Genomic DNA, 14,636 nt, shown 5'->3' on the forward strand with positions numbered 1-14,636 from the left:
GATGTGAGAAGTTGTTGCCTTCAATCAGCCGCACCTGCCCTGGCTCTGGGCATGAAATAATACTTGTCGGGCTGTAGACATTACACTCCAGGCCTGTAGATGGGGCACAAAACACTCACATACAAAGGGTTGACATTGACTCCAACACATCAGCCCCTAAATTGTAGACACTATGAAAATAATAAAATTACAAAAACAGGTATGGTGACATCATGAGGGCAGGCTGGATTGGTGAGGACTCTAACGGGTCTTTTACACTCTCTATCTCTGTTCCAGGCAGCCGAGAAGCAGCATTTGTCTATGCCATCTCCTCTGCTGGGGTGGTGTATGCACTCACTCGTGCCTGCAGCCAAGGTGATCTTAAGATGTGCAACTGTGACCCACAAAAACGTGGTCGGGACAAGGATGAGCGAGGAGAATTTGACTGGGGGGGATGTAGTGACCACATTAACTACGGGATCAGGTTTGCCAAAGCCTTCATAGACGCCAAAGAGAGGACGGTCCGTGACGCACGGGCGCTTATGAACCTGCACAACAACCGCTGTGGAAGAACTGTGAGTGTGTGACTCGCCCTATGGCATATAAGTAAAGCCACCTCTTTTAAATATTTATCGATAGTCATCTCTACCTCTACTAAGTGCGAAAGCTGAGGACATTTTCGTAGTCTTATCTTTTACCTTCAATCGGTTTATTATCGCCATTGTACAAGTGCTTACAAATTTGGAATTGTAAACTTTTCTATTTATGCCCAGGGTCTATGTGAATATGCTAACAATTTCAGCTCCTTCTCATAAAGCAGTGGTTTCAGTGGTACCTTGATACATTTAATTTGTTGCATGTTCCATCGCTTGTTCCGCAAATTGGTGCACTTGAAAGTCAATGTATGTAAATTGCGTATGAAAATGCTTGACAATAAGTTGAGAAGTACTTTCATCATGTAATTGAGTCACACCCCTTTATTGAAGTCAACAAGGAAAAACATGAATGTACTGCAGCCCATTCTTTCTGCATTTAGGCAGTGAAGCGTTTCATGAAGCTGGAGTGCAAGTGTCACGGTGTTAGCGGCTCGTGCGCGCTGCGGACGTGCTGGATGGCCATGTCGGACTTCAGAAAGACCGGCGACTACCTGAGGAGGAAATACAACGGGGCCATCGAAGTGACCATGAACCAAGACGGGACGGGATTCACCGTAGCCAATAAAGCCTTTCGGCGGGCCACCAAAAATGACCTTGTCTACTTTGAAAACTCACCCAATTATTGTCTGCCGGATAAATCAACAGGTAATCTGCTTAATCCTGTTGATAGATGGGCCCTGTCTGTGTTATGTGTGTGTATATGAATGTCTTTGTTTGTGTGTGGATGTCAATCGTGGCAGTCAGATAACATAGTTGGCCTCCTGTCTGATGTCTGTGTCAGTGGAAGCTAATATCCTCGTAGCCTGGGGGACATGGTCATTCTATGACCAACCTGACCTCTGTCAGTCTTTGCCAACACAAACACACACCTACACACACCCGCTGGTTAGAGCCTGTGTCTCCCCACCTCTACCTAATGCAGGCAACTGCTTACGATTGCCTCGGTTCAGAGGAGGAAATGCTTGAGCAATCTTGAGGGATCAACACCTCTCTCCATCTCCCCCAACCCCGCCATCTCTGTCGATTGGTCCATCATCCCCCTCTTTTCTCACCTTCCCAGTGGAATTCACAGCCTCGGGACACAAACAGCTAATTAAAAAAAAGTCACTTCTTTTTGCTGGCCACAGTCTCTCTTGCTCTCTGTCTGTCTGAACTAAGCGTAGCTGGAGGGCAGAGTGGGCCTCAGAGTGTAAGAGCCTGTCTGTCTGTCACGCTCCACTGTCCATTAACCGTCTCTCTCACACACACACACACACACACACACACACACACGCGCGATGTGGCTTCAAAGGGAGCAGTGGCTTGGGAAAGGCAGTGTAACTTTAGGCTACTCTACCAACAGTGCATAGCTGTCTATGTGTCTCTGTTGTTCTATGGGCAGCTTGTTGTGATAGGTAGCAATTCAAACACGGAGCTTCTCAAATCAAACAGCGGCACTAATCTCCCTCTGGATGACATTCACACACCTCACACACAAACGCACGCTCACACCACGACAATGCATTACGCAGTTTGTGCATTCAGGTTTTTGATACTGCAGTTACAATCTCATCCAGCCATTTTGCCTACCGCTTGTCATCATCCAAAAGTGTGGCAAACGCATCACGCGAGCAACTGATGACCCGGAAATAGTTTCTTAGTTTTTACTGAAACTCTTGTATGCTCTCCAGGTTCCATCGGTACTGCTGGGCGCTTGTGCAATAAGACATCACACAGCCCAGAGGGATGTGATGTCATGTGTTGTGGGCGGGGCTACGACACCACCAGAGTTGAACAATTCACCCAGTGCGAGTGCAAATTCGAATGGTGCTGTGCTGTGGAGTGCAAGGTCTGCAAGGAAACTGTGGATGTACACACATGCAAGGCACCCAAGCAAGCAGAATGGTTGGACAAGACCTGATCACAAAAGCCCATGCCACCATCCTGGGATGGATCCCCACCCCTTCCCCTTTGCAGGCCATCCTGCAGAAAATGACATTCTGGGAAAATGTGTCTGAATGCGTTCTGCATCTCCGCCACCACCCCCTGTCCGCTTCTCGGTTCGTCATTGCATGGCTTATGTACCTATTTGTGTCAAAGCGGTAAAATTCAATGCCGGTCTATATAAATGAACCTCCATTAGTCTCTGCTTGTGAACCGGTGGGGTCAGAGGATGAACTGTGACAAAGAACAACCGAGGGATTCAGATAGATATGTATCAACGTTTCGGGTCCTTCGAAACTTTGTTCTCGTAACCGGTTGTGGGTTTTAAATGGTTTGCTGCTTCTAGAATGCTTTAAATACACATTCTTATATGAACTGAGCCCTCAAACCAGTATTATAACAAAAACGTCATATACTCACGTATTTTCCATTGCTTTTATGGATTTTTATTTTTTTAACCCCAGCAATTGTTTTTGTCTCACTGTGTGCACTTTGACCAGTGGATATAGAAGCTAAAGAAATCTTTGGCAATAGACTAAAGGAGAACATGGAGATGGCGCTTTTTTTCAATAAATGGACAATAAATGGAGTCATTGAAATGTTGGACGCAATACTGTAGGGGATTTCTTTTTTTAATAATTCAGTTAAATTTTACGAATGGTCGATTCATTTCTCATCATTGGATGCAATGCACTACAATGACTGACACAGGGCGAGTACAAAGAAGGTTGGTCGGTTTGTCACACTAAAGCACAAATCCCAATCAGATTTGTCAATGTTGTTCTCGAGCTTACTTGTTTAACTTTGTCTCCTATATGGCCTTGCTCAAACACAGATCTTCATATGAAATATATGCTATGATAGTTAGACACTATAATTGTGTTTCTTTTTTTCATTTAGAGTTAAGAAAAGCGAGCTGAAAGTTTACAGAGCACAACTAATACGAGAAGCGGGGTGGGGGGGGGGGGTTGATCAGCATTTACGGTGGTGGGCTTTTTCCATTACGGGGATACATAAAGTTTGGTAGAAAAGAATGTACATCGATCCCAACACAAGTGGTCAAAACGGTTACATTACAATGCAAACATGCCAAAGACAGTTAAAAGTAGTCAATACCAAAACCAGATTAAGGCGTTTGCAAAATGTTTGGAGACACATCAAAATGTGAGCAAAATAACATGATGTGTCTTTCCAGGTCTTAAATACCATCTCAACACTTTGTTGTGGAACATTGTCACATATGTGATCCAAAATCTTGCGTGACGTCATTGAGGTCAGATGTGAACATGGAGGAGTTTGTCAGTGCCTCGGAACCCGCGCTTCATGTTCGGATTCATCTCGGAGAGTCGTGAGCAAAGTCTACCAACTTTATTCCAGTGCGCCACTAACTAACAGCTCTACTCAGAACAAAACAAGTGACAAGGATATTCTTCTTCATTGATAAAGATATCCAGCCATATAGAAAACAAGGGTTTTACATATCTCTTCCACGTGGAGCTTAGGTACAAAACACCAAATATCTGGGGCACATTTTTATCTTTTTCCATTTTCAATCTCTCACCAAAACCAAATGATTTTATTTTCATGACTATTATTACTACGATAGTGAAATGGTGTTTGTATACAGCAATACCAATATGAGTTTACAATTGTTTTCAATTTGTGAGCAGTTGTGAAAGGCACCACCTTTCTTAAAGAACATTGCACTATGCCTGATTAACTGTCAATTGTGAGCCAGGTGTTTACAAAAGCACTGTTGAATTGAAAAATACATCACTTTTAAGAAGTTATTTTGTGGTGAATAAATAATCAAACTCTTTGGATTGTTTAGCATTGTTTCTTTGCATTGTAGTACCAAATCGAATTAGATCAGATCACGGATTGGATCAAATTGTGCTGAATAGCACTGCGTCGTGATGAGGAGCTGCATTTTTGTATTGTAGCGCCGTCGGTAGTTGCTGTTGATGTACTGGATCGTCGGTAGTGTATCGAGATACGTATGGTGTCAGCCACAGACCAGAGACTCACTACCCTCGTGGTCACGCTTTTAAGAATGCACATTTGGTGGAGCAACACATGAAGAAAAACAATCCGACAATACTTGCATGCATATTATACTCTGAGAACAATGACAAAAAGAGCAGATTACTGAGTCACTGACAGTGGTTGGGTGAAACTATTTGTCGGTATGACTGTATGAATGCTGCCATTCGGTGCACATAATCAGAGTCATGGAGGATCCATTTTCGTGTAGTCTGGCCTTGAGATTGAATAGAAAATCTAACATCATCAAAGAATAAGTCTTTCGACCGACCTCGGGTAAAACCGCTTTCACGAAAGTAGTGCAACATCCATTCCAGTAAACAAATGTTTATGCTGTGTCAGTTGGAGTGGGGTGTGTCACCTTAGTCAAAGGGCGGGAAGCATGAAGGACCCAACCTAAACCCCTGCAGATCCTCAGCAGCGCCATCGTCACAGCTCTCTTGATGCGGTCCGCGACTTCAATTGGGGTCCCCATGATGACTCCTTTGAGTTTGGCAAAGAGGAAATAAAGCATACAGCCAAGTTTGGTGAACAGGTAGGTTGCTCCAGCATAGCCATGTTCATCTTGGCCAGGAACTGTCACGTGTTCAAGGCACTGTGAGCAGACATGTTGTCATGGTGAAGCAGGCATGCTTTGTCCTGCCACAACTCCCGCTTCTTATTAAAGCAAAAGATGACAACTGTCTATCGTTTGGCCCTCACGAAAGATGAAAACTGATATCTTGTCGTTTCAGTTTGAAATGACCATTTTATAACACGAGAGTGTGACTTTTTTTTTTTTTGTCTTTGACGCACGCACCTGGTATACTCCAATAAAGGGCACTGAAAAACAATAAAAAATAATTTGTGTCTATTATCCTTATTCTTTTATTAACTCCTGTATGCAACTGTTTTTGTGTTTATTTATGTAGTAGGCCTATAATTGTAAATATCCTAGATTCCAATATCACCAAATGAACTTTGGTTCACAAAGAGAAAAATAAAAACAACGGCAAGGATTGAGCAGTAGACTACCCTATAATTTATACTACATGCCTCCCAGTACACCATAAAACGTCATTGTCCTCGCAACCATAAATACACAGTAGATTTTGTGGGAGCAAATGCTTTTGCAGCACAGATTTTGGCCCCGGCCAGGACTGACTATTGGGACGCAATGGTTGCTTATGTGCGAGCTTGAGTCATGCAGTCAACCTTTTGCCAGTGCAGCTATTTTCTCAGTGCTTCCGACCTCCAAGATGAGGAAAGGCCCAGGACAGAGAAGAAAAGGACCTAATGAGTTACACGGTCTGGAGTGCAAGGGTTGAGGGCACAGTTGCAGGCAGGTAGGATTTCCTCAAAAACAAAATGTATTTTCCAAAAGGATAAACAAAGAATATGCTTGGATTATCCACGTCGGGATTATATGACATCAGGGTTACATTGATCAAGCTGATCAATTCTTGCGGTTCTTTCTTCCTGGCAGATATTTGTAAGCAATTGAACCACATTTGGAAGAGGCCTGGATTCTAATCTTATTTCATGGTTTTATAGATTTTCTCTCTTTTTGTGTCACTGGGGAGTGAAAAAAAATCTGAATCGGGTCACCTGAACCATGTCATATAAATCCAGCCTAACTAGAGTGTGGGATCGCTGACGACTTGTTCAATTAGATGTGAATATGTAAAACAAGTCAAACTGGTGGAAGAGATTGAGAGACAGAAGTAAATAGGGCTCCCTTAAGAACCGGGGGCACGCTTATTAGTAGATGCTAATCTTAAAAGAGAGAAACTTGTTCTCAACAATTCATCATTATGACCAGGCCCTGCTGCCGCATCCTACCACAAACATCTCCCTCCAGTTCCCGCTGGGTGCCTGCTTCAAATACCACCCTGTCTAGGTGGAAATCCAGTCAGCAAGCCCACCAACAGTCCCCCACTGACCTTCATATTGGGGTAGTCCTCAGACAGGCGATATGCCTTACTCACATATTCGCATGCAAACACATGCAGGCTAGGGGCTCCCCTGATCACCTGTCCCGTACCAACTGACCGACATTCATAAGCGTTTCTATACTATTGCCAGACAATAGCATAGTAGCTAACAAGAGTGCTGAGAAAATACAAGGGTCCTCAGTTTATGACTTTCACAACATTTGTAGCTTTCAAAGGTACATAATAGACAGCCGCCCTTACTGTTTTTTATGAACAGAACTGATTTCCTGTACAAATATTGACAGCAATTAGGACTTTATAATTAAGGCTGTACCAACACCAATACTAGATCTGTCACAATATTTGACCTATTGCCTCATGGGGGAAAAAAACCCAAAGGACCCTATTGTTTTTTTGGACTCCATAAATGATCATTTACATGCATCCTCGTTTAGATACCTCAACAAAATTTAGTCGCGTTGCCTCTCTACCTCTCGTGTCGTATCATCTTGCCGCCCGCTGTATAAGTGTGAGCACTCGCACGCAGGCATTCACATTAGGGTTCTTGAAACCCGTTGAAACAGTTTGGTTTCACTGTGTACGTTCGGTTCGCATGGACTCATTGATGAGGCATAGCAATGAGAACAACTAAGAGCGGAGTAGCAGAAATGCTGGCCGATGCATCCGGCAAACAGCTGTCGCCTCTTTTTGTACAATGTCATTGCTTGTTTATGAACCACGGGTTCTGTGAATATTTGCAATGCTCATCAGGAGCTGAAAGAGATCGGCGATCAGAATGGAATATCCATTTTGAGGGCCACAATTACTGCGTCTGGATCCCTCCAATGCCGGTGAATCGAGGGATGAAATTACCATACGTTTGTACAAATGTAAGTGCAATACAGTACATCAGACTTATTTATGTGGGTTTTCATTTAGGTGAGTATTGATAAGTTCAGTTGGGAAAAAAAAAACTTTTATTAGGCCGAGGTACTTATTTTCCATTCCAAAAATCTAATGGGTAACCATTCATCCATCCATCCATTTTCTGATCCACTTAATCCTCACAAGGCCGGAGCCTATCCCAGCTGTCTTCAGGCTGTAAGCGGGGGATACCCTGAACTGGTTGCCAGCCAATCGCAGGGCACACAGAGACGAACAACCATCCGCGCTCACACAGACACCTAGGGACAATTTAGAGTGTTCAATCAGCCTGCCATGCATGTTTTTGGAATGTGGGAGGAAATCAGAGTATCTGGAAAAACCCCACGCAAGCATGGGGGAGAACATGCAAACTCCACACAGGAAGGCCTGAGACGGGATTAAAGCCAGTTTTGCAAATACATAGTTACGTTTTTAATACGATTGATTGAAGATTGATCAAACTCATGTATTGTACCAACATCAATCAGAAATGGTGCTTTCATCTTTTTGCAGAAAATGCCAGTGCTGAATGCATAGGTTTTTTTTCCCTGTAACGCACAACTAGGACAAAGATGATGAGCCAGAGTCAGATTATCATTTGGCCTGCAGCGGGAGGGTCTATGATGCGAGGTGGATTGTATACATACGTCACTGTGTGTGCATGTTTATCTCTCTCCTTGTGTGCAAATTTACAGACACACCTAGCAAGGTACAAACAAGAGTGACCTGGAAAAATAGTTGAAATTCCACCAACATACCAAAGAATCAGGGTGTTTGAGCTGACAAGCAAGGAGCGATGGAGGAAGGGGAAACACGAGGCCAGGGTCAAATTGTGTCGCTCTCACAAATGTAGATACCAGTGAGTGAAACCAGCTGACAAATGCGCATGCTGACCCAAATGATGATACTGTGACGCGGAGAGATAGCTTAGCAATGCTGCTATCCGGTAACGAGATCAAATGGGGGCTCTTTTTGACTCTTCCTACCACTAATAAACAAGGCCAAAAAGCAAAAAGTACAACAGGTGCTCCTTGAGGCTGCTCTCGAAGGTCTATTTGCATTTGCGGCCCAAAGTCAGTTGGGTTAGGCTCCAGCGCACCGTGTGACCCAAAGTGTGACAAGTGCTGTCAAAAATTGACATTTTGCAGTCTCGTCAAAAATGTCAACCTTGTAATGTCGCAGAAGAGATAATGCCGTCAGATACAACACTTGGAACGACAACTTGTAAGACACATTCTTGAACTATATTTGACACACGATTTTCTCAGCTTCTTCTGCTTGGAACTCTTCCTCCCGCAGTGAGGCAGCAAGCGAGGACACAGTACAGTAGCCCCAGTCTCTCAGTAAACAGAAGTAAACAGAGCAAGCGCTCAGCATGAAATGGAGGAATACCGTGCACAAAACATTTACACTGAGCTGACATGGGAACGATATCATTTCACTTTTACAATAAAGTGCTGGCGGAACAAAAACAAGAGATGGAAATTCAACTGCCCCTTTTGCCACTGAGAGGGAACCTGTTTACGCTTCGTCCTTGTTCGCTCTGTGAGTTTGCGATAATTCAATCAGGTGTTTGGGAGCTCTTATTCCGGCTTTCACACTACAATGCAAACCATCCAAATCTGAAATCACATTTTAGATATTGCATATAGAACTTCTTTTCATACGTTCATTCTCCGAAGCGCGTCTCTTCCTGACGGGTCGGGGGTGTGCTGGAGTCTATCCAGGCGCGGTGCCAGGATGTTTTCTCTCCGGGGGCAAAGAGAGGGCCTGACCAATAAGAGGGGGATGACAAAATAATCCATTTTAATCACTTCACTTGCTTCCTTCAGAAATTCCCGGGTTTTCTTTTTCCATGATAGGATGAGAAACGGCACAGGCGCGGTCAATATGAAAAGTACTTTGATCTGATTTTGGACAGTCAAGAAAATAGTTAGGCCTAATACAGGTGACCACAGAGAAACGGCAAAAGCTTGAACGGAATGGCCAAGTCAATGAAAGACTCCTCCCGACCTTCCCTCACAATCACACATGGGGTTCAGTTAAAGCACCACAACATCGATGCAATCCACTAGGCTATACATGACCAATCAGTTCAAGGTGTTGTTGGCATTACGCTCGTGGACTTAAGGAAAATTTTGTGGTTGTTGAAAACTAAACTGTTCCCACGACATCATCCCATATGTTTGATTGCACAGCTAACTTCAACTGGGAGTGACCATGAACTTGAGGACTCTTTTATGGACGACTTATTCACTATAATTCATCTGCCAAAATGCTTCTCCGGTCTTTGCTTGCAAGCCGAAGCAAAAAAAAAAAACGTCCGGATGATGCCTTGTGTCTCAACAAAACAAACAAAAACATGTAAGTCGGGTCACCGCTGCATTTTGATTGCATTGGTGAACAGGCAGCAGCAGCCGTAGCACTTGTTCTGCTCGTGACACAGCGTTTGTCTTTCCGCCTGTCTCCAGTAACCAGAAGCGCATCCTGACAGGTTTTGATCCAGTTCAGACGCCTCTCGTGCCAAGACCTTGCGGGCCGGCTACAGCTTAAGCAAAGCAGAATGCAGAGCTCAGATGCTCGCATGCAAAGTGTACATGCGTGCAAACATTTTCTTCCACGCATGAATGCGTAAAATCATCGAAACATGATTGTTGATTTTTTTGGAGGACTGCATGGAAGGAGGAGCAAAAGCAGGCCGGTGTGAATTTCAGCACATGCTCAGCTCCACTTTGGATGAAACCCAAAGGCTCAATAGATATCATAACGCAAGGACGTTTTAGGAACAACCTCCAAAATGGTTTGCAACAGCTTATTGTGATGCAGGCGTTTGAATCATTGGCTATCTCCGTCATGCGTTTGACCTGTGATCGTTTGTCGTAGCGTAAACAATCTCTTGTGTGTGTTTAGCAAGAGTGAAAGTGCACAGCAACAGCTGCTCACCACTCAGCACTCGCACTTTTCAACCAGTCAGACTTGTGGGCTTCACATTCTTTGAAATAGCTCCTGCCAAAGGTCAGAGATTACGGTTGTTTTAAAACATGCACACACTTTCCAGTTGAAATGTACATTTCCTGTCTGATCATTTGCTTTGCAAATGCTCAGTGTTGGTCTTAAAAAAATCCATGTGGATAATAATTAAATGTAGGAATTACGACAAGTGTCAAACAGGGAAACAAAAATGGAATCAGCCCTATCTGAATTCCACCTGAGTGGAAGACATCTGTCGGCCTACAAGGACACTTGAGGTCGGCGGCTTGGGACAAACAAACAAATCAATGTTTGAAATATGATAACTGACTTGCACATTGGTTGTTACTCAAAAACAGCACGGAGCATCACCAAATGTGGTCTGACGCACTGGCATTGATTGTTTAGCTTGGCATATCTTCACATTGTTTGCGTGCCTTGGCCAAACATGAATGTCTATCAATAAAACCTTTGGAATGTATACACCCTTGCTAAAAATATATCTTTTTTTAATTCCTACACCCAGTTAACAAAATACTCGTGAAATCCTTTGTGAGGATGAAGCAGAACAGAAAATGGATAAATGGAGGGATGTATCTATCTACAGTATCTTTACTGTTCTGTAGTTTAACATTTATGTTCTTGGAAGGAACTGATTTCTTGAGCACAGGTGGATAGAGTAGACTCAGTAATAGTACTGTTAATCTTAAGTAATATGACCATAAGTTTATAAATGGAATGTCACCTCTCTGGCAGGGAAGGAGCCCGAGCTGCTGTGTGAGGCAGAGAAGTTCCGACTGGATAGTCTCCACACACAGCCTGGGTTCTGGTACCAGTTCTCTCTAGAGGGGTTAGACTCTCTTCCATTCTGGAGTTGCTCACCGTGAGAGGCGCAGAGCAGGTGTGAGCATACTCATTGCCCCCCGGCTCAGTGCCTGTACATTGGTGTTCACACCGGTAGACAACAGGGTTGCCTCACTCCGCCTTCGGGTGGGGCGACGGGTCCTGACCGTTGTTTGTGCATATGCACCAAACAGCAGCTCAGCGTACCGACCCTTTTTGTAGTCCTTGGAGGGTGTGCTGGAGAGTACTCCTGCTGGGGACTCCCTTGTTCTGCTGGGGGACTTCAATGCGCACGTGGGCAATGACATTGAGACCTGGAACGTTGTGATTGGGAGGAATGCCCCACCCCAATCAGAACTCGAGTGGTGTTTTGTTATTGGACTTCTGTGCTCGTCACGGACTGTCCATAACGAACATCTTGTTCAAACATAAGGGTGTCCATATGTGCACTTGGCACCAGGACACCCTTAGCCGCAGTTTGTTGATCGACTTTGTGGTTGTATCATCGGATTTGCGGCCACTTGTTTTGGACACTCGGGTGAAGACAGGGGCGGGGCTGTCAACTGATCATCACCTGGTGGTGAGTCGGCTCCGATGGTGGGGGAAGATGCCGGTCCGTCCTTTGTTGGGAGCATCTGGCGGAATCCCCTGTCAGAAAGAGTTTCAACTCCTACCTCAGGCAGAGCTTTTCCCATGTCCCGGGGGAGGCGGGGGACATTGAATCCGAATGGACCGTGTTCCGTGCCTCTATTGTTGAGGCGGCCAATCTGAGTTGTGGACGTAAGGTGGTTGGTGCCTGTTGTGGCAGCAACCCCCATACTCCCTGGTGTACACCAGCAGTAGGGGATGCCGTCAAGCTGAAGAAGGAGTCCTATCGGGCCTTTATGGCCTGTCGGACCCCAGAGGCCGCTGATGGGCATCGACTGGTCAAGTGGAACGCAGCTTCAGTGGTCGCCGAGGCAAAAACCCGGACATGGGAAGAGTTCGGTGAGGCCATCGAAGCCGACTTCCGGACGGTTTCGAGGAAATTCTGGTCCACCATCTGACGACTCAGGAGGGGGAAGCAGTGCACCACTAACACTGTGTACAGTGGGGATGGGGCACTGCTGACTTTGACTCGGGACATTGTAAACCGGTGGGCAGAGTAATTCGAAGACCTCCTCAACTCCACCAACGCGCCTTCCTTGGAGGAAGCAGAGTCTGAGGACCCTGAGGTGGGCTCTCCTATCTCTGTGGTTGAAGTCGCCGATGTGGTTAAAAAGCTCCTCGGTGGCAAGGCCCCAGGGGTGGATGAGATCCGCCCGGAGTTCCACAAGACTCTGGATGCTGTGGGGCTGTCCTGGTTGACACGCCTCTGCAGCATCGCGTGGTCATCGGGGAGAGTGCCTCTGGATTGGCAGACTGGGGTGGTGGTCCCTCTTTTTAAAAAGAGGGACCAGAGGGTGTGTTCCAACTACAGAGGGATCACACTCCTCAGCCTCCCTGGTAAGGTCTATTCAGGGGTGCTGGAGAGGAGGGTCCATCAGGAAGTCGAGCCTCAGATTGAGGAGGAGCAATGTGGTTTTCGTCCTGGCCGTGGAACAGTGGACCAGCTCTACCCTCCTCTCCCTGGTGAGGTGTTCCGGGCATGTCCGACCGGGAGGATACCCCGAGGAAGACCCAGGACACGCTGGAGAGACTAAGTCACCCAGCTGGCCTGGGAACGCCCCGGGATCCCCAGTGAAGAGCTGGAAGAAGGAGAGGGAAGTCTGGGCTTCCCTGCTAAAGCTGTTGCCCCCGCGACCCGGCCCCGGATAAGCGGTAGAAGATGGATAAGTTTATAAACTTTCCTTTGCGTAGGTATTCACAGAAAAAAACTCCAAGTACCAAAGTAACTGATGAGGAACTTCTGATGTGTTCATGATCTTCCCCAAAGAGAGTGTGAATTTCATGCATAGAAAATATAGAATAGGACGATGGTAATTCAAATTGCCCATCCATCGTTTTGCCCCTGCCGCCATCCTTGCTGTGATTGTTAAGTGCAAAAAAGGAGAATGTTTGTGTTGTTCTTTATCTGACTCAGTGAGTGAGTAGAGGTTGGTTGCAATCTATCTGTGCCTTTCAAGACACCCTATCTGTCTCTGTCTCTCTCTCTCTCTCACACACACACACACACACACACAACACACACAACACACACAACACACACACACACACACGGGAATCATGTTGAGAAATAAGTAAAAGCCAAACATGGGCATGCTGGACATGTTAGGGCTGGGCCCACTTCAGGATGGATAAGGACCAAGCTTGAGTTAGTAGAAAACTGCCAATTCATCACAAATTTCAAACAAACAGAGCAGAAGATGAGTGTTGCTCCATTCGGTTGGACTTATTGGATTTGTCTGCGTATACAAGTGCACGTGAGATTGTACGTGAGGATGGCAAAACCGCAGCAGGCTGTTCTCAAGCAGTTTTTCAAGTTTGTCTGCTCCTCCTTTTGCTCGCTGTCTTCAGTCCTCGATGCCCTTTCAATGCGACAACATGCAGGAATTGAGGGGAAAACGGAACACGGTTGCCGTAATTGGCTTAGCTGAAGGTCGATGCGTCTTTGCCTGTTTGTGCATGTGAAACGGGGGTGGGGCCTCCGGATGACCTCAGTGGCCCGGGCTGCCTGGCTATGAGAGCGCATCAGAAAGTGGGAGCATCCCCTCTCACCATGCTGATAAGATCAAGGCATTCCGACGGCCAGAGCGGTCATTACCCTGCTCTCTATAATGTCCCGCCATTAAAACAGCCAATTGCCATGGAAAAGCAGCTGCGGCCATTTAAGATTTTTGAGCTCTGCATTCTGTGTTTGAGGCGGACTCAACGCATGTGTTTTTGGGGAAGGGTTGGAACCATTCGAGTGACTTCAAGTGCTGGGGCCAGTGAATTGTACTCACGTGAGGTTTTAAGCACCATGTCAGTGACACTATCACTGTGTCAGTGACAAAATGACACGACAGTGCGATGCTCTCAGTATGGGCCAGCAAAAGACAAACAAGGTCAAGCAGGGATGGCAAAGGCACACAGACAGACACAGGCCATTAACACTGGACAGGACAAACAAATGCTACTAATTTTTCAGAGGTTGAATCTTTAGTTCAAACGTCCCGGCCCGATAAACAAAAAATAAACAATGACTAGGACGAGAGGGAAAAAAGAAGGCGACTATACAGTACATCCCAAAAAGCGTTAAAAAGCGGCATTTGGCGACCGTTAGTGGCCAACATGGGAACATATCAAAAAATGGAAAAAAAACTTTTTATAAATTCATTTCATTGACAGATACAATACAATACAATACATGCTGATTTATATAGCGCTTTCACAACAGCGGCAGCTGGAGCAAAGCGCTTAACAG

The 14,636-nt window shown here is 45.5% G+C and overlaps 2 protein-coding genes across 2 annotated transcripts in view; one reads left to right on the plus strand and one right to left on the minus strand.

The window, feature by feature from the left end:
• The window catches only part of LOC127596016 (protein Wnt-2b-A-like), a 13,157-nt gene extending 8,778 nt beyond the window's left edge, over window positions 1–4,379 (plus strand). Inside the window, exons 3-5 of the mRNA XM_052058151.1 lie at window positions 277–554; window positions 1,016–1,280; window positions 2,306–4,379. Coding sequence (XP_051914111.1) covers window positions 277–554; window positions 1,016–1,280; window positions 2,306–2,535 — 773 coding nt within the window. The 3' untranslated portion in view covers window positions 2,536–4,379. The remainder of the gene's footprint in view (window positions 1–276; window positions 555–1,015; window positions 1,281–2,305) is intronic.
• The window catches only part of mxra8b (matrix-remodelling associated 8b), a 197,007-nt gene that overhangs the window by 42,573 nt on the left and 139,798 nt on the right, over window positions 1–14,636 (minus strand). The window lies entirely within an intron of this gene.

The sequence above is a fragment of the Hippocampus zosterae genome, chromosome 2 (assembly GCF_025434085.1).
Source record: "Hippocampus zosterae strain Florida chromosome 2, ASM2543408v3, whole genome shotgun sequence".
Lineage (NCBI taxonomy): Eukaryota > Metazoa > Chordata > Actinopteri > Syngnathiformes > Syngnathidae > Hippocampus > Hippocampus zosterae.